Source organism: Manis javanica, chromosome 4, assembly GCF_040802235.1.
Source record: "Manis javanica isolate MJ-LG chromosome 4, MJ_LKY, whole genome shotgun sequence".
Lineage (NCBI taxonomy): Eukaryota > Metazoa > Chordata > Mammalia > Pholidota > Manidae > Manis > Manis javanica.
In genome coordinates this window covers 172,886,474-172,913,942 of record NC_133159.1, presented here as the reverse complement: position 1 = coordinate 172,913,942, position 27,469 = coordinate 172,886,474, and the positions used below count along the sequence as shown (strand labels likewise).

Sequence of the window (27,469 nt, the reverse complement as noted above, 5' to 3'; positions counted from 1 at the left end):
CTAGTCCTCTGAAGGGGGCAAGATAGTGTCCCGACAAACGGCTTCCAGCAGCTGTCCGTTACTGTGGAGTAGAAACCAAGAAGGATGGAATGTTTTAGAAGGGAGGGCGGGTATTCAAAGGACGGAGAGAAGACAGAACTGAAACAGGATCCGACTAGGGCGGACAGGACAGCGCACCCGAGAGTGAACAGAGCAGGAGGGGCAGGCAGCGAGCAGGACGGAGGGTGCAATGGAACCCGGCTGCGGGGGGAGGGGGGAGGGGAAGCGCGAGGAGGAGCCCCCCCAGCGCTCGTGGCCGGGCGCCGAGCCCCGGCCCGGTGACGTCACAATCTCTTGTGAGGCTGGCGCGGCCGCAGCGCGGAGGCAGCAGCTGGTTCCGGGGCTCTGTGCTGCCCCGACGGCCCTGACCGGTGGCAGCCGTCGCGGAGTGCGTCGCGCCGCTCTCGGGCGCCGTCCCAGGCCTGGTGGGCGGAGCGGCGTGCTCGGTCAGGTGACCTGGGGGCGGGGCGAGGGCTTCGTGCTGCGCGAGGGGCCGAGTCAGGCTGACCCTCTGAGGGGCTGAGGGGACGAGGGCCTGGCGGCCGGTGCCTGCGGGGCCCGCGGCGGGGGCCTCTGGCTGTGAGGGAAGGAGGAACAGGCCGGGGGCCGAAGGGGCCGACTTGGGGGGGATCCTCAGGGGACAGAGGCTGGGAGGTGAGACTTGCGGAAGAGATGGCCAGGAAGAGCCCCTGGGGCCTGAGGGAACAGATGGAAAAAGCACTGTGCTTGGGACAAAGTAAGACACGGGGATGGGCGAAGGTTCCCGAAAGGGCGGCGAGGTGCGGGAGCCGGACAGTGAGGGGGGACGGGCCGGCGGCCCCTCAGGAACGGTGGTAGCGGTAGAAGGGCAAAGGGAAGCGCCCCTGCCTCTCCCGCCTGCACTGGGACCCCTGAAGAGCACTTGTTTTCCGGGGCAGGTAGTTTACGTGTTTACAGGACCACGGACTTGCTTCCCAGAGACGCTACGGTTGGTTAGCGCGGGGCCTCCTGCAGCCGCCCCAGCACAGGTTCTCGCGCGAAGCGCCCGTTCACGGGGTCTCTGGGCAGAGGCGCTGACGGGGGTGGTAGGTGTCGGCGTGAGCTTCCCCTGCCGCAGGTGCAGGTGGCGTGGCCGCGAACGGTGGGCACGTGTGGAAGGCCAGCGCGGGAGGCGCTCTGCGACGGGAACTGGGCAGCAGCGAGTCACCCCGTGCAGGTGGCGATGGTTCACCAAGTGAGAAAGTACAGTTGTGAAAGGAAGCACAACGTAAATATTAAGGCTAAAAAGATCAAGTATTACGGTGAGCTTTTGGGGTCAGAGTCTCCCTGTCTCAGCTCCACCACTTGGTTCACTAAGTAGCTGTGGAATTGAGGGGAATTTAGCTCCTGGTTGTAGGAGTCAGAGGCAGGAATGTTGCTACTATTTTGTGTACATTGTGTGAGCAAATCACAATCTCTGGCAGTTTCCTAATATATAATGAAGGGATTAGACTAGAAAGATTTCTCAAATCATTCTCGCTCTGTTATGGATTCTGTGATTTCATGTAGCAATAAGCAAGGAATCCTCTTTCACCCCTCCTGCCCCAACATTGATCTGTTAAGTCACAAAATTTTGAAAACTCTATACTCCACCAAAGATTGGAAAAACCCTCTAGTAATAATGCAATAGCTTGATCTACATAGGAAATGAATCAATCATGATACTTAAAAGATTACCTTTGGTATATCAGAGGGTTTTAATCAGAGGATTTCCTCACTCCTTTTTGGTAGTTTTTGATGAATCAGATGGTGACAGCCAAGGTATAAGAATGAGAAAGGATGTGTGTGTGGGAGTGTGATGGGCAGAGTATGGCTACTGGTGGCTGTTTTCTCTCTCTCCCAGTGCCACTGGAACCTGAGGGCCAACAGATGCTCTTCTTGATTTTCATAGCTGCTTCCAGAGCTCTCTTTGCCCCTTTCTCAAAATGCTCAGTTTTGCATCTCACATCATCAGAATATACTACCCACCACCACACCTTCTTGCAGTCCAATCTCAGCTCCTGGCTTCCTGCCATTATAACACTACTCCTGTCATAATTCTTGTGATTTTGGTATTCATGCAGATGATCCTTCCAATACCCTGATGTCTCAGTTCCTACCCTTCTCTCCTACAATAATTTCACCTTTCTCCCTTCCTCATAGCCTCAATCTTGTATTACCAGTTACTGCAACTCCATATCTCAGTATAGTAGTCTCTCCTTCTCCAAAGTTTTGCTTTCCTCAATTTCATTACCTGTGGTTGACTGCAGTCCAGAAGCGTATGATCTACCTTCTGACAATATATATGTCAGTAGTAGCTTAACACTACGTCACAGTGCCTACATCAAACACCTCACCTTATCTCATGCAGGCATTTTATCATCTCATATCACATATAATAAATACTTTGAGACAGACCACATTTACATAACTTGTTGCAGTATATTGTTATAATTGTTGCATTTATTACTTGTTGTTAATGTCTTCCTGTGCCTAGTTTGTGAATTAAACTTTATCGTAGGTATGTGTATATAGAAAAAAACAGTATATATAGGGTTCAGTATTATTTGCGTTTTCAGGCATCCATTGGGGTCTTGGCACATATCCACCAAGTATGTTCTACTCTGTAACCATCACACTGCTGTCTTTCAGATTCAGTCATGCTCTAACAATCTTTGAACCCCACCAGGATCTTCAGTCTACCTTTTTTTCTTTTTTTTAATGTCCCTCACCCTCTCTTGTCCTCAGTTCCCACCCACCTACTCAGTTTGTTTCATGGTCAATAATTAAAACCACTCCTTTGCATTTTCCCCAGTTCCCTTATTACCTTTTCAGTTCATTTTACTTTCTTGGCTAAATGATAGCCCTAGATTAGATTTAAATCTCTGCCTCTGGAGTGCCAGCATTTCTGCATTGAACATGGCAGGAGAAGAACCCACATCCATGCTTACTGGTTTCATTCCAAATTCATGATCACTTACATCAAGGGGCTCTGGATGCTGCCCAGCAATCGTGTTAATCAAAAGGGGCTTCTTGCACTCCCCTAGATGACTCTTTATAGCAATACCTCCCTCCTCAAGCCTCCAGCACCCTCCCCTCAGATCCTCATTCTCAATTGATTACCTTGCTTCCTTGCCTCCTGTTTCACTAAAAAAACTAAAGCAATCAGAGATGATTTTCACAAGCTCCCACAACCACATCTACTCGCTCTATGTATAATTATGCCCAATTACTCTATCATGTCTCCTATTACTATGAATATACCCTTAGCTAATGCCAGACCCTCCCCTGTAGCATTTATATCTCCTTTCTCCCACTTGGGAATTCTTTCTCCTACTTGTAATTCTCTCCTCCTGTCTGATAAATTTTTGCTCCTCGACTAGATTATTCCTATCTACATGGGAACATGCCTTTATATTCTCCCATCTTAAACCCTCATAACCCTTTTTCCTCTCACCTACTACCATTTCTCTTTCCCTTTATAGCTTAACTCCTTGAAAGAGTCATCTCTTCTAGTTGTCTCTAATTTCTCTTCCCCATTCTCTCCTGACCTCAATAAGGACATTATTTCCTTACCATACCACCCATATGGCTCCTCTTAGGATCATTGGTGTCCTCCATGTTGCAAATCCTAAGGAGTTATTCAGTACTCATCTTACTTGACCTAACAGCAGCATTTGTCACAGTTAATTCATTCTTCTGTTGAAGTACTTGTTTTCAACTGACTTACCAGGGACCCAAACCCAACTGATATTCCTCCTTGTGGCAACCAGTGATCCTTTCAGAAAGGACTTTAGATCGTACCATCACGCTGCTCAAAACTCTCCAATGGCTTCCCATCTCCTCAGAGTACAAGCCAAAGTTCTTACTAAGATCTAGGGGTCCTCCATGATCTGCCCCCCTCACCTGACTCCTCTGATCTCCTTCCTTTCCCCTTTACTTGGTCTGCTTTAGCCTCATGGGCCTTCCCGGTGTTCATCGAACATTCAAGCTCCTTCTTTCTTCAGAGCCTGTGCACTTGCTTTTTTTCTCTGGCTGAAATGCTCTTTCCTAAGGTACTCATTAGCTCCTTGCTTTAATTCCTTCAGGTCTGTACTCACAGGTCTCCTCAGTAAGGCCTTCCTTGGCTACTGTGCCTGTTCCCTGTAGACGCAACACCATGTGCCATATTCTTCTCCCCTGGCTTGCATTTTTTCCCTTCGTATTTATCACAAATAACATACTTATACTTATTTTATATATAATCTATATATATTTTATATATATATATATATATATATATATATATATATATATATATTTTACATCTTTATCTACCATCTCTCTCCTCAACTAGAACTCCATGGGCAGGACTTTTTTTTCTTTCTATTCACTGCTGTATCCCAAAAGCTGGGAAGAAAGCCTAACACAATGTAAGCATGCAATATATATGTGTCACATTCATGGATGGAGAGATGAGTGGATAGATGATTGGTGAAGAGGGATACAACTCTTCATTTCTCTTGGTTTGTCCTTGCAAGTTCACGTATTTGTCGTAGGATTGAAAGAGTTGAGAAGCAATTCTGTTGACAGACGTAAGGGGGAAGAGACTTTCTTGTACTGTTTTTTCTGTTAGCTTAGGGAGGGTTATGGGGTATCTGATTCATCCAGCAGATTAAGACATGACAGTTTTTTGGTAATCAGTTCAATAAATTATGAAACAGTTCTTCATATTTACTCTGCTTAATTAAGTACTTTGATGACTTATGACATCTTAACGAGCAAGCTTAATAGGGAGAAAACTCCTTCCTTCCATCCTTCATTCTTCCCTCTTTTCCTCCCCTCTTCTGTCTTTTCTTCATTCATTATATGTATATGGTATTGTGTTTGGTACTGTGAGAAATAATTCAAAGAATGATAAGATACCAGTTCATTCCTTAGAAATTTAGTCTGTAGTTTATGTAAGAGCTATGCATGTGATAATTAAATAAAAATATAAGGCAAATGAGTAATGCCAGTTGAATAGTGAAGACAATAGGAATAGTGAAGACAGTAAGTGCTGTGCCAAGTAGTTTAAAAGTGAAGATTAAACTGGTTAGAGAAGATCTAAAAGAGTTTGCATAGAGCAGATTACTGGGGAAACCTGTGTAGCCATCTAATGTTGTCTGAGATGGGTATTTTTAACCTGGTTTCATTTTATTTTTAACGTGCTTTGAATTCCAGGAATGCTGGACATACCATACTGAACAGTAATTACTATAACATATTTCAGAAGTAAATGATTTTAAATTACTTTCTCACTATAGACAGAATACTAATACTTGCAGTTAAACTTTACAGTATAAAAAAGACTGATAATTGCAACTAACATAACTAGCAATGTAATGAACATCTCAACAAATGTGACTTAGGTGATTTTAAAAATTGTGAAGATTTTGGAAATTGATAAAATTGGTTGGGATTTAAAGTTGGTTGCTACATTTACATAATGTGGAAATCTTTTGTTTAAAACAGGTGAAGGCATATTTTGTTTGCAATAGTGTTGTTTTGAGAAGCAACGTTGTATGGTACTGAAGACCGTGAGTTAGAGTCCAGAGTTAAAAAACAGCTCTTGAGTTAGGCTGCCTACATTCAAATTTGACTCTGCTATGCTGGCTGTGTAATTTTAGACAACCTGATTTAAGTCTTTACTCATCTGTGAAAATGGGCAATGATAATTCCTTAAAGGATTATTGTGAGGAATAAATGAAATAATTCACATCAAAGTGTTTATCATAATGTCTAGTACACAGTATTTAGTAACATTAGCAATTACTGCCATGTTTAGTTCTGCTTCTCTGGGTTTATTTGAATAAATAAATATAACTGGATTTTCTGTGCTTTTCATGCCATTCAAATTTGGATTTCTTATTATACCACAAAAAGTAAAGTTAAGGGACTGGATGATCTCCTATGATTTATGATCTATTTGTTACTTTTTCTAGAGTTTGTATGCATATCTGGGTTGGACAGTATCTGTTAGGTATTATTCCATAAGTGGGTGTTACATTGAAAAGATAACTTCAGGTAGGTAAATATAATTACTTAAGTCTCCTAAACAGGTATATGATTTTTTCTGTTTTCTTCTTTTGGCAGGAAATCTGTTTGTGCTATTGTTCACTCACACTTGTTCATCAAGGCCTTTGAGTCCTCAATGGTAGAATTTACCTCTAAATAGAAAGATGGCAACTGAAGTACATCTGTCCTGCCAGGTACTTTTTCGAAACAGTTTTCTAAAGATTCCTTCCTTTTTAAAAAAAAATTAGCTTATGTTACCTCTGATCCATAATCAATAAGCAAGTTCATAGAGTAATACAGTCATAGGATTTTGCTTAACAACTTATGTGACTTTTGAGCCCATTTAATGGACATATATCAAAATTTCATCCCAGAAACCCATGTAGTATCAAGAGACCTGTGGTGTATGATGAGAGTATATTTGGGGGTAAGGATTGAGATAAATTTTCAGGAGACCCAAGGATTTAAACCTACACATGAGTCTATATATAATGTAATTAATGATGTGGGGGTCTAACCAAAAAGCAATATAAAAGATACCAAGTTTCTGTAGCTTTCTTATCTGTGATTCAGGGGATGTTCTTATCCATTGGCTAGTATTTTTTCACCTAAAAAGCAATCTGGATTTCATTCAAAAGGATATAGCAAAGGAGAAAAGGGCCTATGAAATTGTAGGAGAGGGGACTATCGCAATAGGGAGAATGCTGTGACTGCAAGATCTGCAGGCATCTCAAGGGCTAGGCAAGAAGGGGCTTTCTTTTATAGACAGGAGTAAATAAGGCTAGGAAGAACTGGATATAGGGAAGTGGGATGAAAGAGGGGCTGATCAGGGCAATAGATCAGAGAATATTTTGGGGGCCTGGAGGAAGGAGCGAAGCTTAACCAAAGTTTGGTTAATAAGCATTTTGTTGTGATTAATTAGTGGGGATAAAACAGTTCAGCTAATCATTTATGAGGCAAGGAAAGTGAATTTTGAAGGTGTTGGCTTTGTCATAGGTAAACAAGAGGGGCATCTCTGAGTCTTAACTATATCATATGGGGAAGGGTGATTCGCAGTAAGCCATTTGGTAAAACACAAAAGGCTGAGGGGATGCCTTTAATCTTCACTGTTTTCCAGGAGCACAAGGCTTAGGTGGAATTCAGCATTGTCAACTGGGAATCTTAGTCGTTTAAATTTATTCTTGTAATGGATCTGGTGCCACCATGTGAGATATGTATCTATACTATAATCCAAAAAACAGTTTTAGCAGGCGCCCCCCTCAGTCGGGCGCTCGGGTTACAGGCGCGGCCGCCCGGCTCCCCCGCCCGCTCCCCGCCGCTTCGCCGGCGCCGGGGGAGCCCTTGTAACGGAACCGGGACGCCGGCGCTGCATTGTGGGAGCTGTGCAGGCGGCGGGGCGCGCGGCGTGGCCGCTCCGGCTCCCCCTCTAGCCCCCTCCCCCCCACCCCCGGCCCAGCTCGCCGCGACCGACCCCGAGGCCTGCGGTGCGGGCGGCCGGGAATCGGGAGGCGACCGGGGCCCCGGGGCCCCGCGCTCCCGAGAGCGAAATCTTCCTTAGCCCGGGGCATTTCAAGAGATGAGAGGCAGGCAAATGCCCAGGACTCAGAAGTGCCATCCCACCCATCAAGAAGAGCCCCCAAATTAAGAGTCCCGGAGATTCCATACAAACAGCATGGAAAAGAAGCCAGAGCTACAGAGGTGATCTGGATCCAGGAAGAAATGGAAGATGCCTGCAATCAAAAAGAGAGAAAAGAGACATCTCTTCTAGCTAACATGAAAGACCGAGAAGCCACTCGGGAAACTTCGGCGGCCATGCAGAGTCAAGTCCGTGAGGTGGAAGATAAAGTGGAGAATCAAGAACAGAAAGAAGACACACGTGATCATCTCCCAAAGACAGCGATCTTTAGGACATTTTTTTTCAAGTACAACAGATTCAGATACAACACTGCGGTTGTCACAGTCATTGTCCTATGAAGGGCCCATCAGTTACTCTCTGTCCAGCCCTCAGATTATTAGTGGAGTAACTCTTATCAACAATTGGATCAAAGACCCCTAAACCTATTGTGAGCCATTCCAGATCAGAAAACAGCCTGGTTTCTTTGAAAGGCTCCGACAGCCTCACAACTCCAAAGAAACAGACGCGGTTTGTCCCTGCTCCTGAGACCGCCGTAACCGGGGACGGGGAGGACTATTTCCTGTCTTTGTTTGGTGAATCGAAGAAACTTCTTGCACACTCATTCCACTCCAAGAGGACTTGGAGGCACTTTTCTATGATTCTTGAAGAACTGGGCCAGTCTAGATACAGTGCTCTTGGAGACATCAAAATAGCCGAAGTAAATGTTAAGGATTTATTTGTGAAGCTCATTAACTCTTCCCTTGACAAAGAACTGGAGATCGGAGGCCATATTCTCCAGCAAAATGTGGATGCACAAAGAGTCTCTTTGTACCGATTCCTTCCAGATATCAGAATGCAGGCCAACTGCACAGCAACAGCTATTGCCTGGTATACTCCTACTCACTGGAAGCAAGCATGGGAGAAACCGGACACGGACACTGAATTTGACAGATGCTCAGTAGTAAGCCCTGTGTCTCAAAGGCACAGGTTTCACTGGGCACCAGCTGTAACTCCAACTAAAGAGAAACAAGATCAGTCTAAGGAAGACACCTCCAGATATCAGATGGAACCAGGTGGAGTTTTTCTTCAGAGAGAAAAAGATATCCCATCAACCCTCTTCCCTAATCACAGCCCTTGGTGCCACAGTCCCAATGTCCCTGCACATCCCTACTGTCCTCTGATTGGGCCTTACTATCCCTGTGAGGCTGGAAGCAGCTTAGGTAGACAGCCCAGGCCTTGGTCACCTAGGCCTGACCCAGGTGGTCAGGCCTGGGTCTGAAAAAACACTGAAAAAAACAAGACATCTGAATTACAAAAGCAATAGGCAATCAACTCAGCCTTTAAAGGACAATAATATCCAAACCTAGGGAACACAAAGGTGCCCGACACGCTGAGGCCAGATTTCTACGCAGGAGAGGAAGCCAGCAGCAGGCAAGAAAACTGTTTCTTCTAGAAAGATGAATTCCTCAGAACTTCACTGCAACCATTTCTTAAAGAAGGAGATGGAATTTGTGGACAAGTTAAAACATTTGTTTTCTAGACTGTTAGGAAGAAAAACATTAGTGAACAATTTTAGGGCTTCTTGCTAAATGCTGATACATATAATTCCTTCTTTTTGTACTTAATACTTTGTTGAATGTGCCTTTATAAACTGATTTTAAAGATGAATCTTCAAAAAATTAGCAGTATTAAAATATTATGCTAGTTTATTTTCCTTAGTCTTTATGGTCTATACTTCACAGATGGTTCATCTTTAACCGTAGAGTTTCAGAGGTTCTTTTCTCTTCAGTGTTGTCAACATTTCTATTACTGTTTGTTTCCATTCATCTGGCTTTTGATCAAGTTTTTGTGCCTCTCTTTTTCTTGAAATATCATTGATATACAATCTTATGTTAGTTTCAAATATAAAACAGTGGTTCAACAGTTACCCATATTATTAAATCCTCACCCCCTCTTGTGCAGTTACTATCTATCAGTGTGGGAAGATGTTACAGAATCACTGACTATACACTCCATGCTGTCCTACCGTCCCCATGACCAACTTATATTGTGATTGCAAATTATTGTGCCCCTTTATCCCCCCACCTTCCCCACCCATCTGCCCCAACCCCTCCCCCTTCATAACCACTAGTCCTTTCTCAGTGTCTATGAGTCTACTGCTATTTTGTTCCACTTTAATTTTTTTATATTCCACAAATAAGTGAAATCATATGACATTTGTCTTTCTCTACCTGGCTTATTTCACTGAGCATAATTGCCCTCCATGTTGTTGCAAGTGGCAGGGTTTCCTTTCTTTTGATGGCTAAATAATATTCCATTGTGTATATGTTCCACATCTTTATCCATTCATCTATTGATGGACACTTTGGTTGCTTCCATTATCTGTGTGCCTCTCTGTTTTTTAAGATGCCCCTCCTTTTTCTATTTTGTCTACTTAGATCCCCCTCCTGGTTTTTATTTTGGATGATTTTCTCAACTTTTCTAGAGATATTTTTATCATTTGTAATAAACATCTATCTCATCAAGGCAGCAAATGAGGTTGCCTTTTAGATACAAGTTGTTAAAGTTGTCCCTTTGTTAAGACCAATGTATGCAGATTGTAAAAGTCATTGAAATAGTTGCATCAATTTCCACTCATGTGGAAATAGAGGTTCTCTCTAAACTTCCTTGGTAATATGTTTTCTTGTTGTTGTTGTTATCATTAATGTACAATTACATGAACAACATTATGGTTACTAGACTCCCCCCATTATCAAGTCCCCACCACCTACCCCATTACAGCCACTGTCCATCAGCGTAGTAAGATGCCATAGAATCAGTACTTGCCTTCTCTGTGTTGTACTGCCTTCCCCATGCCTCCCCTACATTATGTGTGCTAATCATAATGCCCCATTTCCCCCCTTATCCCTCCCTTTCTACCCATCCTCCCAGTCCTTTCCCTTTGGTAACTGTTAGTCCATTCTTGGGTTTTGTGAGTCTGCTGCTGTTTTGTTCCTTCAGTTTTTTTCTTTGTTCCTCTAGCTCCATCCATATTGTTGCGAATGGTAGGATCTGTTTTCTTCTTATGGCTGAATAATATTTCATTGTGTATATGTACCACATCTTCTTTATCCATTCATCTACTGATGGACACTTAGGTTGCTTCCATTTCCTGGCTATTGTAAATAGTGCTGCTATAAACATAGGGGTGCATATGTCTCTTTCAAACTGGACTGCTGCATTCTTAGGGTAAATTCCTAGGAGTGAAATTCCTGGGTCAAGTGGTATTTCTATTTTGAGTTTTTTGAAAAACCTCCATACTGCTTTCCACAATGGTTGAACTAGTTTACATTCCCACCAGCAGTGTAGGAGGGATCCCCTTTCTCCACATCCTCGCCAACAATTGTTGCTGTTTGTCTTTTGGATGTTGACCATCCTAACTAGTGTGAGGTGATATCTCATTGTGGTCTTAATTTGCATTTCTCTGATGATTAGCGATGTGGATCATCTTTTCATGTGCCTATTGGCCATCTGAATTTCTTCTTCAGAGAAGTGTCTGTTCAGCTCCTCTGCCCATTTTTTAATTGGCTTATTTGCTTTTTGGTTGTTGAGGTGCATGAGCTCTTTGTGTATTTTGGATGTCAACCCCTTTTCAGATATGTCATTTATGCATATATTCTCCCATACTGTAGGATGTCTTTTTGTTTTACTGATGGTGTTCTTTGCTATATAGAAGCTTTTTAGTTTGATATAGTCCCACTTGTTCATTTTTGCTTTTGTTTCCCTTGCCTGGGGAGATATGTTCATAAAGAAGTTGCTCATGTTTATCTCCAAGAGATTTTTTGCTTATGTTTTTTTCTGAGTTTTATGGTTTCATGACTTACATTCAGGTCTTTGATGCATTTCGAGTTTACTTTTGTGTATGGGGTTAGACAGTGATCCAGTTTCATTCTCTTGCATGTAGCTGTCCAGTTTTTGCCAACACCAGCTGTTGAAGAGACTGTCATTTCCCCATTGTATATCCATGGCTCCTTTATCATATATTAATTGACCATATATGTTTGGGTTTAATATCTGGACTCTATTCTGTTCTACTCGTCTGTGGGTCTGTTCTTGTGCCAGTATCAAATTGTCTTGATTACTGTGGCTTTGTTGTAGAGCTTGAAGTTGGGAAGTGAGATCCCCCCTGCTTTATTCTTCCTTCTCAGGATTGCTTTGGCTATTGGGGCTCTTTTGTGGTTCCATATGAATTTTAGAACTATTTGTTCCAGTTCATTGAAGAATGCTATTGATATTTTGATAGGGATTGCATTGAATTTGTACTTTGCTTTAGGCAGGATGGCCATTTTGACAATATTAATCCTTCCTACCCAAGAGCATGTGATGAATTTCTATTTCTTAGTGTCTTTAATTTCTTTTAAGAGTATCTTGTAGTTTTCAGGGTATAGGTCTTTCACTTCCTTGGTTAGGTTTATTCCTAGGTGTTTGTCAAAATGGTATTTGTCCCATTTTGTTGAGAGTTTTTATCATGAGTGGATATTGAATTTTGTTGAATGCTTTTTCAGCATCTACATGAAGATGATCATGTGTTTTTTTGTCCTTTTTGTTGATGTGGTAGATGATGTTGATGGATTTTCGAATGTTGTACCATCCTTGCATCCCTGAGATGAATCCCACTTAATCATGGTGTATGATTCTCTTGATGTATTTTTTAATTCAGTTTGCTAATATATTGTTGAGTATTTTTGCATCTGTATTCATCAGGTTTATTGGTCTGTAATTTTCTTTTTTTGTGGTGTCTGCCTGGTTTTTGTATTAGAGTGATGCTGGCCTCATAGAATGAGTTTTGGAGTATTCCCTCCTCTTCTACTTTTTGGAAAACTTTAAAGAGGATGGGTATTAGGTCTTCACTGAATGTTTGATAAAATTCAGCAGTGAAACCATGTCATCCAGGAGTTTTGTTCTTATGTAGTTTTTTTGAGGGGGGGGATCCTATGTAGCCTCTAGAAAATTTTATTGTAGAATATTTAATGACACATAAAAATATTCATCACATATTAATGAATACAAAATTTGCAAATCATAAAACAATATGTAGTATATGAAAGCAGTGGGTGAGTGGATTATGCAAGTTAAAATTTGTGTTTTTTCTGCTTGCGTCAGTTTTCTATTGGTGTGGTAAAAATCACAAATTTAGTGGTAGTTACACTTATTGTCCTATAGTACCTATGGGTCTGGAATCCACACAAGGCTTAGCATGATCTTCTGCTGGGGGTTTTACAAGCCTGCTATCAAGGTGTAAACTGTTCCATAGTTCTTAGCTGGATCATGTTTCTTCAGGATCCTCTTCCTAGGTCATTCAGTTTGTTGGTAGAATTCAGTTGCTTGTGGTTGTAGGACTGAAGTTCCTATTTTCTTTCTAGCTGTCAGATGGGTCTTATGTAGTTTTTTGATTACCAGTTCAATTTCGTTGGTCGTAATTGGTCTATTTAGATTTTCTGTTTCTGCCTGTGTCAGCTTTGGAAGGTTGTATTTTTCTAGAAAGTTGTCCACTTCTAGGTTATCCAGTTTGTTAGCATATAATTTTTCATAGTATTCTCTAATAATTCTTTGTATTTCTTGTGTCAATAGTGATTTTTCCTTTCTCATTTCTGATTCTGTTTGTGTATGTAGACTCTCTTTTTTTCTTGATAAGTCTGGCTAGGGGTTTATCTATTTTGTTTATTTTCTCAAAGGACCAACTCCTGCTTTCATTGATTCTATTGTTTATTCTTCTTGATTTTATTTATTTCTGCTCTAATCTTTATTATGTCCCTCCTTCTACTTACTTTTGGCCTCATTTGTTCTTCTTTTTCTAGTTTCATTAATTGTGAGTTTACACTGTTCATTTGGTATTGTTCTTCTTTCCTGAGGTAAGCCTGTATTGCAATATACTTCCCTCTTAGCACAGCCTTTGCTGCATCCCACAGATCTTTTGGTGTTGAATTATTATTGTCATTTATCTCCATATATTGTTTGATCTCTGTTTTTATGTGGTCATAGATCCATAGATTATTTAGGAGCAGGTTCTTAAGCCTCCATGTGTTTGTGGATTTTTTCATTTTCTTTGTGTAACTTATTTATAGTTTCATACTTTTGTAATCTGAGAAGCTGGTTGGTACAATTTCAATCTTTTTGAATTTACTGAGGCTCTTTTTGTGGCCTACTATAAGATCTATTCTTGAAAATGTTCCATGTACACTTGAAAAGAATGTGTATCCTGTTGTTTTGGATGGAGTGTTCTGTAGATGTCTGTTAGGTCCATCTGTTCTAATACATTGTTCAGTGTCTCTGTCTCCTTATTTTCTGTCTGGTTGATCTGTCTTTTGCAGTGAGTGGTGTGTTGAAGTCTCCTGAAATGAATACATTGCATTCTGTTTCCCCCTTTAATTCTGTTAATATTTATTTTGTTTCACATATGTAGGCAATCCTGTGTTGGGTACATAGATATTTATAATAGTTATATCCTCTTGTTGGACTGACCCCTTTATCATTCTGTAATGTCCTTGTCTCTTGTTACTTTCTTTGTTTTGAAGTATATTCAGTCCAATACAAATACTGCTACTCCTGCATTTTTCTCCCTATTAGTTGCATGAAATATCTTTTTCCATCTCTTTACTTTTAGTCTGTGTATGTCTTTGGGTTTGAAGTGAGTCTCTCGTAGGCAGCATAAAGATGGGTCTTGTTTTCTTATCCATTCAGTGACTCTATATCTTTTGATTGGTGCATTGAGACCATTTACATTTAAGGTGATTATTGATAGGTATATACTTATTGCCATTGCAGGCTTTATATTCATGGTTACCAAAGGTTCAAGGGTAATTCCCTTACTATCTAACAGTCTAATTTAACTCATTTAGTATATATTACAAGCACAATCTAAAGGGTTTTTTTTCCTCCTCCATTCTTTATATATTAGTTCTGTACTCTTTGTCTATCCCTTGATTGACTTTGTGGGTAGTTGATTTGATTTTGCATCTGCTTAGTAATTAATTGTTCTACTTTCTTTGCTGTGGTTTTATTTCCCCTGGTGACAGCTATTTAGCCTTAGGAACACTTCCATCTATAGCAGTCCCTCCAAAGTACACTGTAGAGGTGGTTTTGGGAGGTAAATTCAGCTTTTGCTTATCTGCAAATTGTTTAATCCCTCTTTCAAATTTAAATGATAATCTTGCCAGGTAGAGTATTCTCGTTTCGAGGCCCTTCTTCTTCATTGCATTAAATATATCACTTCACTCCCCTTTGGCCTGTATAATGTTTCTGTTGAGAAGTTTTTTGATAGCCTGATGGGTTTTCCTTCGTACATTATCTTTTTTCTCTCTCAGGTTGCTTTAAATACTCTGTCCTTGTCTTTGATTTTTGCCATTTTAATTATATGTTTTGGTGTTGTCCTCATTGGGTCCCTTGTGTTGGGAGATCTGTGGACTTCCATGGTCTGAGAGACTATTTCCTTCCCCAGATTGGAGAATTTTTCAGCAATTATTTCTTCAAAGATGCTTTCTATCCCTTTTTCTCTCTCTTCTTCCTCTGATACCCCTATAATGAGAATATTGTTCTGTTGGTCACACAGTTCTCTTAATATTATTTCATTTCTAGAGATCCTTGTTTCTCTCTCTGCCCCAGCCTCTCTGTATTCCTATTCTCTGATTTCTATTCCATTAACTGTCTCCTCCACCTCACCTAATCTGCTTTTAAATCTCTCCATTGTTTGTTCCATTTCAGTTCTCTCTCTACTGAATTCGTCCTTAGCTCTTGAATATTTTTCTATAGCTCCATTAACTGCTTATGACTTTTATTTTGAATTCTTTTTCAGGAAGATTGGTGATTTCAGTCTCACTGAGCCCTCTTTCTGGTGCTTGAGGGATTTTGGATTAAACAAGGTTCTTCTGCCTTTTCATAGTGCTGGACCAGTGAGATTGGTCATCAGTGAATTGTGTGTGTGTCAACTGGAAGGACAAAGTCCCTTCCTGCTTGCCGGTCACCATGCCTCTCTCCTGTGTCTGTGCCGGTTAACCACATGCAGGGAGTGGCCTTTAGATTAATTGCCTAAAGTATCGTGGGCAGGGCAGCCCTCAGGATGGCCTAGGGTGATGGTGGGGTTTTCAGGCAAGCAGTGCAGGTTCCGCTGTGAGAACAAGGCCCTTTTGTGCATCCCAGTCTCAGCACCTGTCTTCGCTGTCTGTTCCGGTCAGCTGAGCACAGGATGCAGCCAGTTAGCCGTGGTCAGGGAAAAGCCTCTGTGCTAAACTGTGTAGTTGCTTTAGGCGGAGCTGCCCTCCAGCTTGTCTGCAGCAATGGCAGGGAGAGCCGGTTTGCATGCAGGTGCTGGCATGGAGGAAGGAGCATCAGGCTGCTTATCATGGTGAGGGGCTTTGGGGCTGCATTGCCAACCAGGGGGATAGGGCACCTGAAGCTCATGAAAGTTCCCAGCCTGCTGAGCTGAGTGTGCTAGGACGATTTTGTCCACCTGTTCCTTCTTCTAAACCTTTGCCCCTTTAAGACTTTTAAAGTGCCTGCTTTTCTTTTGTCCCAGGGCAGCAAGTTGTGGGAACGTGTTCTCAGTTTTACTCTCAGACTTTGCTTTTCAGCCCCTGTAATCTCCAGAGCACCATGCAGTGTGGGTTTGTGCTTCCAGAGTAGATTTCTAGGGCTTGGTATTTAGCAGTTCTGTGCTTCCATTTCCCCCAGCATACTCCCCACTTTGATTCTTTTCCTCCCACTGGTGAGCCAAGGTGGGGGTAGTGCTCACGCCCCACTGGGTCATGGCTTTTTACTCTACCCCTTTCTGTGAGATGTTGACTTTTCCCAGATGTAGACTGGCTGGAGTACTGTTACTTCTGCTCGCTCTTTTAGGAAGAGTTGTATTTGCTGTATTTTCAAAATGTATGTAGTTTTGGGAGGAGTATTCCACCACAGTACTCACGCTGCCATCTTTTTTCCATCTGCACTGTATCATAAATTTTATAAACCTCAGTAACATCACCTTATCTGATTCTGCAGATCATTTCCTTTGCCTTACAGGTGATAGAACAGGTGGTCTAAATGATTTAATGAATGCTCTCCTTGAGTGCTCAAGGGTGATTGCAAGCTTTGATGAAAACATTATAAATATCATCTAAGTACTTTGCAATTGGTAGATGAAAATATTTACCTTCATAATGTTTAAATTCTGTCATATACATTCAATTTTTGTGAATGTAGCTGAACTTGCCTAAATAGTGTGAATCTCTGCTTCTATATAAATTCCTAATATTCTCTGACATTTTCTCCAAAAGAGCTATCCATTGTAGTAATAGATATCAAGAGCCAAAGAACTATTCCTTTTCCCACTAATCCCACTCCTAGGAATTTCTCTTGTGGAAATAATTTAATTGAATAAAAGAAATAAATCTCTGCATAAAGACCTTCAGAAAAATTTGAAACATCCTAAATATCTAACACTATGGGAATTGCTACATAAACCATGGCATGTCAGTGTAATGCGATATCATGTGTTGAAATGCTAAGTGTAAAGATTATGTGGCAACTTGGAAACATGTTTATGAAGTTATGGTGTTAGGGTAGAAAAGCAGAGTACAGAATTGTATATATATTATTAGATTTCCACATTCTGAAAGTACAGCTTTATTGTCAAAAGCCAGAAATGGAATATGAAAAGCTATATATTCATATTCATACACAGTTGTTGTGGTGGGGGGTGGAATTACATTTTTCCTTGTTTATATTGATCTTTGATGTTGTTACATTATTTTCACAATGAATGAGAAAAAAGTACTTTTGACTGTATTGAGATATGAATTAAGTTGTTGGGATGCATAGTGATTAGAAAAGCAAACTATAGGAAAATTGTTTTAATAAGAATACATTTTAGGGAGCCAACATGGTGGCATGAGTAGGACAGTGGGAATCTCCTCCCAAAAACATATATATTTTTGAAAATACAACAAATACAACTAATCCTAAAAGAGAGACCAGAAGACACAGGACAACAGCCAGACTACATCCACACGTGCAAGAGCCCAGCACCTGGTGAAAGGGGTAAGATACAACCCCCGGCCCGGCGGGACCTGAGCATGCCTCCCCCCAGCTCCCAGCAGGAGGAGAGGTGTCAGAGCAGGGAGGGAGAGGGAGCCCAGGACTGCTAAACACCCAGCCCCAGCCACCCGCACCAGAGCACAGATACAGTGCATGCGTGGAGGGCTGGAAACTAGGGAAACAGGACAGCAAGACCTCTGAGCGGGTTCCGAAGCTGATGCCCCTTTGACAAAGAAAAACGAGTGCTTTTTGAAAGTCTTAAAGGGACAGGGATGTAACAGCTGGACAGAAACAACACAGGTCACAGCCCAGTGGCTGGAAATTGCAGGGAAAACTGGGTGCACTAACCCCCTGGGCAACAGCTCTGAGGCCCCTCACAGAGGTAAACAGCCAAACAGCCCCCCGTCCATTAACCCTCCGGGCGCTGCGAAAGCAGAGAAGCAGCCTAAGGCAGGCCACGCCCTCAGAAAGGGAGCTTCCTCCATACTGGCCAGGCAAGACACAAAGACCCAGTCTACATGCAATTGCCCAACACAAGCCACTAGGGGGTCACAGTTGTCCCAGTAAAGAAAGGCCAGTAGCAAGTGAAAAGTTTGCTCCCCCCCAGCTGACAGTCAATAGCACCTATCAACATGAAAAGGCAAAAAAATATGATCCAGACAAGACTAACCCAGACAGCTTCGGCATCTGCTACATCTTCCCCTGGGAAGGAACCTGGGGAGATATATTTAACCAGTCTTCCTGAAAAAGAATTCAAAACAAAAGTCATAACCATGCTTATGGACGTGCAGAGAAATATGCAAGAACTATGGAAGGACAATACAGAAATAAAACAAGCTCTGGAAGGACTTCAGAACAGAAGGGACGCAATGCAAGAGACATTAATGGACTAGAAAACAGAGAACAGGAATGCAGAGAAGCTGATGCAGAGAGAGATAAAAGGATCTCCAGGAATGAAAGAATTCTAAGAGAGCTGAGTGACCAATCAAAACAGAACAATATCCGCATTATAGGGGTACCAGAAGAAGAAGACAGAGAGAAAGGGATAGAAAGTGTCTTTGAAGAAATAATTGCTGAAAATTTCCCCAAACTAGGGGAAGAAATGGCCTCTCAGACCACAGAGGTACACAGAACTCCCATGACAAGGGATCCAAGGAGGGCAACACCAAGACACATAATAATTAAAATGTCAAAGATCAAAGACAAGGACAAAGTATTAAAGGCAGCCAGAGAGAAAAAAAAGGTTACCTACAAAGGAAAACCAATCAGGCTATCATCAGACTTCTCAACAGAAACCCTACAGGCCAGAAGACAATGGCATGATATACTTAATGCAATGAAACAGAAGGGCCTCGAACCAAGACTACTATATCCAGCATGATTATCATTTAAATATGAAGGAGGGATTAAACAATTCCCAGACAAGCAAAAGTTGAGGGAATTTGCCTCCCACAAACCACCTCTACAGGGCATCCTACAGGGACTGCTCTAGATGGGAGCACTCCTAAAAAGAGCACAGAACAAAACACCCAACATATGAAGAAGGGAGGAGGAGGAATAAGAAGGGAGAGAAATAAAGAATCATCAGACTGTGTTTATAATAGCTCAATAAGTGAGTTAAGTTAGACAGTAAGATAGTAAAGAAGCTAACCCTGAACCTTTGGTAACCACAAACTTAAAGCCTGCAATGGCAATAAGTACATACCTTTCAATAATCACCCTAAATGCAAATGGACTGAATGCACCAATCAAAAGACACAGAGTAATAGAATGGATAAAAAAGCAAGATCCATCCATATGCTGCTTACAAGAGACTCACCTCAAGCCCAAAGACAAGCACAGACTTAAAGTCAAGGGATGAAAAAAGATATTTCATGCAAACAACAGAGAGAAGAAAGCAGGTGTTGCAATTCTGATATCAGACAAAACAGACATCAAAATAAAGAAAGTAACAGAAGATAAAGGACATTACATAATGATAAAGGGCTCAGTCCAACAAGAGGATATAACCATTATAAATATATATGCACCCAATACAGGAACACCAACATATCTGAAACAAATACTAACAGAACTAAAGGAGGAAATAGAATGCAATACATTCATTCTAGGAGACTTCAACACACCACTCACTCCAAAGGACAGATCCACCAGACAGAAAATAAGTAAGGACACAGAGGCACTGAACAACACACTAGAACAGATGGACCTAATAGACATTTACAGAATTTTACATCCAAAAGCAACAGGATACACATTCTTCTCAAGTGCATATGGAACATTCTCCAGAATAGACCACATACTAGGCCACAAAAAGAGCCTCAGTAAATTCCAAAAGATTGAAATCCTACCAACCAACTTTTCAGACCACAAAGGCATAAAACTAGAAATAAACTGTACAAAGAAAGTCAAAAGGCTCACAAAAACATGGAGGCTTAACAACACACTCCTAAATAATCAATGGATCAATGACCAAATCAAAATGGAGATCCAGCAATATATGGAAACAAACAACAACAACAACACAAAGCCTCAACTACTGTGAGACACAGCAAAAGCAGTCTTAAAAGGAAAGTATATAGCAATCCAGGTATATTTAAAAAAGGAAGAACAATCCCAAATGAATGGTCTAATGTCACAATTATTGAAATTGGAAAAAGAAGAACAAATGAGGCCTAAGGTCAGCAGAAGGAGGGACATAATAAAGATCAGAGAAGAAATAAATAAAATTGAGAACAATAAAACAATAGCAAAAATCAATGAAACCAAGAGCTGGTTCTTCAAGAAAATAAGCAAAATAGATAAGCCTCTAGCCAGACTTATTAAGAGGAAAAGAGAGTCAACACAAATCAACAGAATCAGAAATGAGAAAGGAAAAATCACGATAGACCCCACAGAAATACAAAGAATTATTAGAGATTACTATGAAAACCTATATGCTAACAAGCTGGGAAACCTAGGAGAAATGGACAACTTCCTAGAAAAATACAACCTTCCAAGACTGACCCAGAAAGAAACAAAATCTAAATAGACCAATTACCAGCAACGAAATTGAAGCGGTAATGAAAAAACTACCAAAGAACAAAACCCCCAGGCCAGATGGATTCACCTTGGAATTTTATCAGACATACAGGGAAGACATAATACCCATTATCCTTAAAGTTTTCCAAAAAATAGAAGAGGAGGGGATACTCCCAAACTCATTCTATGAAGCCAACATCACCCTAATACCAAAACCAGGCAAAGACCCCACCGAAAAAGAAAACTACAGACCAATATCCCTGATGAACGTAGATGCAAAAATACTCAACAAAATATTTGCAAACAGAATTCAAAAATACATCAAAAGGATCGTACACCATGACCAAGTGGGATTCATCCCAGGGATGCAAGGATGGTACAACATTCGAAAGTCCATCAACATCATCCACCACATCAACAAAAAGAAAGACAAAAAACACATGATCATCTCCATAGATGCTGAAAAAGCATTTGACAAAGTTCAACATCCACTAATGATAAAAACTCTCAGCAAAATGGGAATAGAGGGCAAGTACCTCAACATAATAAAGGCCATTTATGATAAACACACAGCCAACATTATATTGAACAGCAAGAAGCTGAAAGCTTTTCCTCTGAGATCAGGAACTAGACAGGGATGCCCACTCTCCCCACTGTTATTTAGCATAGTACTGGAGGTCCTAGCCATGGCAAGCAGACAAAACAAAAAAATACAAGGAATTCAGATTGGTAAAGAAGAAGTTAAACTGTCACTATTTGCAGATGACATGATATTGTACATAAAAAACCCTAAAGACTCCACCCCAAAACTACTAGAACTGATATCGGAATACAGCAAAGTTGCAGGATACAAAATTAACACACAGAAATCTGTAGCTTTCCTATACACTAACAATGAACCAATAGAAAGAGAAATCGGGAAAACAATTCCATTCACAATTGCATCAAAAAGAATAAAATACCTAGGAATAAACCTAACCAAAGAAGTGAAAGACCTATACTCTGAAAACTACAAGTCACTCTTAAGAGAAATTAAATGGGACACTAACAAATGGAAACTCATCCCATGCTCGTGGCTAGGAAGAATTAATATCGTCAAAATGGCCATCCTGCCCAAAGCAATATACAGATTTGATGCAATCCCTATCAAATTACCAGCAACATTCTTCAATGAACTGGAACAAATAATTCAAAAATTCATATGGAAACACCAAAGACCTTGAATAGCCAAAGCAATCCTGAGAAAGAAGAATAAAGTATGGGGGAATCTCACTCCCCAACTTCAAGCTCTACAACAAAGCCACAATAATCAAGACAATTTGGTACTGGCACAAGAACAGAGCCACAGACCAATGGAACAGACTAGAGAATCCAGACATTAACCCAGACATATATGGTCAATTAATATTTGATAAAGGAGCCATGGACATACAATGGCAAAATACAGTCTCTTCAACAGATGGTGTTGGCAAAACTGGACAGCTACATGTAGGAGAATGAAACTGGACCATTGTCTAACCCCATATACAAAGGTAAACTCAAAATGGATCAAAGACCTGAATATAAGTCATGAAACCATTAAACTCTTGGAAAAAAACATAGGCAAAAACCTCTTAGAACTAAACATGAGTGACCTCTTCTTGAACATATCTCCCCGGGCAAGGAAAACAACAGCAAAAATGAACAAGTGGGACTATATTAAGCTGAAAAGCTTCTGTACAGCAAAAGACACCATCAACAGAAAAAAAAGGAACCCTACAGTATGGGAGAATATATTTGAAAATGACAGATCCGATAAAGGCTTGACGTCCAGAATATATAAAGACCTCACATGCCTCAACAAACAAAAAACAAATAACCCAATTAAAAAATGGGCAGAGGAACTCAACAGACAGTTCTCCAAAAAAGAAATACAGATGGCCAACAGACACATGAAAAGATGCTCCACATCGCTAATTATCAGAGAAATGCAAATTAAAACTACAATGAGGTATCACCTCACACCAGTAAGGATGGCTGCCATCCAAAAGACAAACAACAACAAATGTTGGCGAGGCTGTGGAGAAAGGGAACCCTCCTACACTGCTGGTGGGAATGTAAATTAGTTCAACCATTGTGGAAAGCAGTATGGAGGTTCATCAAAATGCTCAAAACAGACTTACCATTTGACCCAGGAATTCCACTCCTAGGAATTTACCCTAAGAACGCAGCAATCAAATTTGAGAAAGACAGATGCACCCCTATGTTTATCGCAGCACTATTTACAATAGCCAAGAATTGGAAGCAACCTAAATGTCCATTGATAGATGAATGGATAAAGAAGATGTGGTACATATACACAATGGAATACTACTCAGCCATAAGAAGAGGGCAAATCCTACCAGTTGCAGCAACATGGATGGAGCTGGAGGGTATTATGCTCAGTGAAATAAGCCAAGTGGAGAAAGATAAATACCAAATGATTTCACTCATCTGTGGAGTATAAGAACAAAGGAAAAACTGAAGGAACAAAACAGCAGCAGAATCACAGAACCCAAGAATGGACTAACAGGTACCAAAGGGAAAGGGACTGGGGAGGATGGGTGGATAGGGAGGGATAAGTGGGGTGGGGGAGAAAAAGGGGAGTATTAAGATTAGCATGCATGGGGGGTGGGAGAAAGGGGAGGGCTGTACAACACAGAGAAGACAAGTAGTGATTCTACAACATTTTGCTATGCTGATGGACAGTGACTGTAAAGGGGTTTATAGGGGGTACCTGGTATTAGGGGAGAGCCTAGTAAACATAATATTCATCACGTAAGTGTTGATTAATGATAAAAAGAAAGAAAGAAAAGGGGAATTACTCCCTGATAGGATAAAACTAACTGTAAATCAATGATTAATGCATGCTTTAAATATCCTTAATTTTGATCACTTAAAGGGTGTCAGATGATCGGCTATGGAGGTACATTTTTCTGATAATATTCCTTTCTCTTAAGAAAAAGAAAAAGCAGTTCCTGTGTGGTGACCTCCAATGAGTTCTACACAATGGTATAAAGGGCATATCAAAGTGTAGGCAAAGGGTCTGTTTGTGTTTATACAGAGGATCAAAGCCTAAGTTGGCTACCCAGAAAATGAACTAAGATACGATATGAAGAAGAACTTCCAACATCAGCACTCTCTGGAATACTCATATCAGAAGATGATCATCAAAAAACCTCAACAAAGATCCAGGTGCTGCTACAGCTGTAGCTGCATTCATCCCACCGGTTCCTGAACTTGCCATGGGAATGAAGAAGGAGTTATCTAAGCTGGCCTGTTTATACAGTAAAACAACAAATTTGACTGGATCTATACTGTTGGATCTCAACCAAGAATTAGGAGAAGTGCAAGTTGTAATGCTCCAAAATCTTACAACTACAGACTATCTACTGTTAAAAGAACATATGGGATGTGAACAGTCCCCAGGAATGGGTTGTTTTAATTTGCTGATTTCTCTCAGACCATTCAAGTTCACTTGGACAATATCCACCATATCATAGATAAGTTTTCACAAATGCCTAGGGTGTCTAACTGGTTTTCTTGGTTTCACTGGAGATGGCTGGTAATTATAGGTCTGCTTTGGTTATGTAACTGTACTCCTATTATGTTAATGTGTGTGTGCAATTTAATTAGTAGTTTAAAACCTATACATGCTGAAGGTACTCTACAAGAAGATATGTCAAAGAAATAATCTTCCCATGTTTTCGTCCGTCTGCTACTTCTATAGCTTTTCTTCTTCCTTCCTAATTACAGCCCTTAAATAGAATTCGTGCCTCATACCGAATTTACCGAGTATCATAATTCCTCCAAGTGGTAAAGATACCTCAAGACAAATGCTGGCATAGAAGCCACAGGGCATAAATATGCAAAGATGTAAAAAGCTAACCTTTTCAAACAATATGGCTTCTCTCTCACTTACCAATTTTACATTTCCCTGTATGGGATGTAAAAGATGACTGGTTAGCCAGAGATGGGTAAGATTCCTCAAGAGAGGAACAGCCTAAGACAGGCACAGTCTCAGGGGGGCCATCAGGTGAGAAATTGGGGATCAACAGAGGTGAGGCTTAGAACCTCATCCCCCCAGTTCTGAGAGAAATCTTCTGCATCCGTGGATGTTTTATTACCCTTGTCTAGCTTGGATTAACACATAGTCTACAAGCACACACCTGATCATTTACATTTGCCCTCTTACAGCACTAAACTATGTTTTCTACCTTTATCTTGCATCTACCTACCACTTCAGCATTTTATTAAAAATAATAATAAAGAGAAAAATGTGGTATCCACATATAAATCAAGTATAAAAATCAAACAAATATTCATATTTGAACTGATTGTTTATAATTCATAATGTGTGATCAAAACCGAAAGTTTCTGTGATGACTGCCCTTGTACTGTTCACCATATAATTTATTCACTATGTAAGAATTTGTTCACCATGTAAGAACTTGTTCGTTATGCTTCAGAAGATTGGAGACTGACGAAAATTAGGCTTGGGGTGGATTAATGACTGTTCATTGAGCATTGACTCCCCTATAGAGAATTTTATTGTTGTTAACAACCATTTGATCAATAAATATGAGAGATGCCCTTTCAAAAAAAAAAAGTACAGACTTCCAATTGTAAAATAAATAAGTAACCTGGATGTAATGTATAGCATAAGGAATATAGTCAAAATATTGTAACAACTTTGTATGGTGATAGCTGGTAGCTAGAATTATCATGTATATAAATGTTGAATCATTGTGTTGTACACCTGAAACTAATGTAATACTGTATGTCAACTACCCTTCAATAAAAAATAATTATCTACAAAAAAAAGAATGCATTTTAAAACTGGTCTATATTAAAAAAGAATAGAATTTTCAAGTGGAGTGGGAGGAAGAGAAAATAAAACCAAATCCCTATAAGTAGCTTAATTTGCTATGGGTTTTGCAATAACCCAGCAGTTAATTTTTAATCCACAGTATACTTTCGATTTTTGTAGCCTCCTTTCAATTCCGTAAACCAAAATTAAAGACACAGGACTTTTTTCTGTTTCTCTTATTGGTTCTGGGTATATGTGGGCAATGGTATATACAAACATGGATGATGTATTTCAGCCCTTGAAGACTGTTCTGTATTTCTCCAATTTATTTCTCGCCTTTTCTAAGTAGTGATTGATGTCCAGAACTTGGACAACATTCTAGCAAATGAGGGTTGAGGTCAGAGAAGAAATGAAGGATCTGATTCCTTATGTGACATTTAATGGTGAGGTTCTTAAAAATTCTGAGGTGTTTCTGTTAGGCAGAAATACAAAGGTGAGAGTGACGAAAAGGAGAGAGGTGCTCTCCCCAAAATGACTCAGGCGGTTAGTCAGATAAAGTCAGAGAGCCAGAAATGATTTAGAGAGCTAATCAGATGAAGCCGTGGGTTCAAAAGGGACTAGGAAAGGTCCAGGGTCTCCCCAGAAAAGAACCATGAGAAGCATAGGCAAACACGGTCCACACACCCATTTCACGAATCAGAGAAAGTCTGCAGGACTAAGATCTATCAGTCAAGGACTTCTGTGCCCTGCAAAAGCATCACAAAGTGAAGCTTCACAGTAAGACCTGCCCAGTTAATATCTATAGAGTGAACTCAGACTTCGTTGCTATATTGCCTATGGTTTCACATGCCGCACTGAGTCCTTTGCCACACTGAGCCAAGTTCCTGCCTTCCCAACATATTTTGAGTCCGTGACTCAGATAGAGTGCTGGTAAGTTATTGATACTTTCTTGTACCTTTGGGAAGCCACCCAGGTGAAAGACCGACATGGGAAGGCCACACTAAAATGCCTCTAGGGCAGGCCACCACTAGAATACACCTGTGAGAGCATAAGGAGGTTGCACATCAGGGAGAGACGCACTAGTCTTCCCCCAACCCGCAAGACAACATCTGCACGTGTGACACACACAGTAAATCACACCCAAGTCCAGCCACTAGCCACGTACCAAATAGGTTTTCTGGCTGCCCTACATGTTCTTTCTTACACCTTAAGTTTGGTTGAGCCTCCATTTGGCTCCCAGGGAGATCTTCTGCCAGCCTCTCTTTCCACTGTCTCCATCCCTTTGGGATCACCACACATCACAGGAATCCCCCTAAGGCCTTAACTAGGGAGCTGCCACAGGGCTCTGGGCCTCTGTCCTGTAATCAGAGATGTCCAAAGGCAGGAATAGTTTTCCAGGTCTTGCGACACTGAGACTTCTGGGATGCACCCAGGGATGCTAGATGCCAGGCTCTGTAACACATTTCTTTGTTCCCTTGGGGGCACCCAGGAATCTGTTCAACCTACCATACCTTTGGGCTATTTACTTTCTCATTGCTCCCAGACAGGTCCGGAGACACTGAGAAGGAAAAGACTGATACTTGGCACCACAGCTTGACCCCAATGCCAACGAGGGGACAGTAGAAGGACCCACTTGATGGAACTCTGAATCCTAACACCCTCATGCAGCTTGACATTTTCTGCAAGCAGCTGAGTAAGTGGGCAGAGATCCCATATGTTCAGGCTCTCCATAACGAGTGTATTGCTCCTTACTATGCTTTCTTGATTTTGTTTGCCCATGCCTCTCTGAGTCATTTGCCACACCGAGCCAAGTTCCTGCCTTCCCAACATATTTGGGACCGTGTCTCAGAAGTAGTGGTCGTAACTAACTGTTACTCTGC

At 41.0% G+C, this 27,469-nt stretch overlaps 1 protein-coding gene and 1 long non-coding RNA gene across 2 annotated transcripts; both read left to right on the top strand.

The window, feature by feature from the left end:
• Positions 1-27,204, top strand: LOC140848773 (uncharacterized). Its single transcript, XR_012129890.1, has 3 exons — positions 1-490; positions 6,151-6,266; positions 27,133-27,204. It is a non-coding gene; the product is annotated as an uncharacterized lncRNA (long non-coding RNA).
• Positions 8,106-9,385, top strand: LOC108389184 (lamin tail domain-containing protein 1-like; the record flags this gene model as incomplete). Its single annotated transcript, XM_017647739.3, has 1 exon — positions 8,106-9,385. A coding segment is annotated over one exon (861 nt), but the record flags the coding sequence as incomplete, so codon positions are not given.
• Positions 27,205-27,469: the final 265 nt, after the last annotated feature.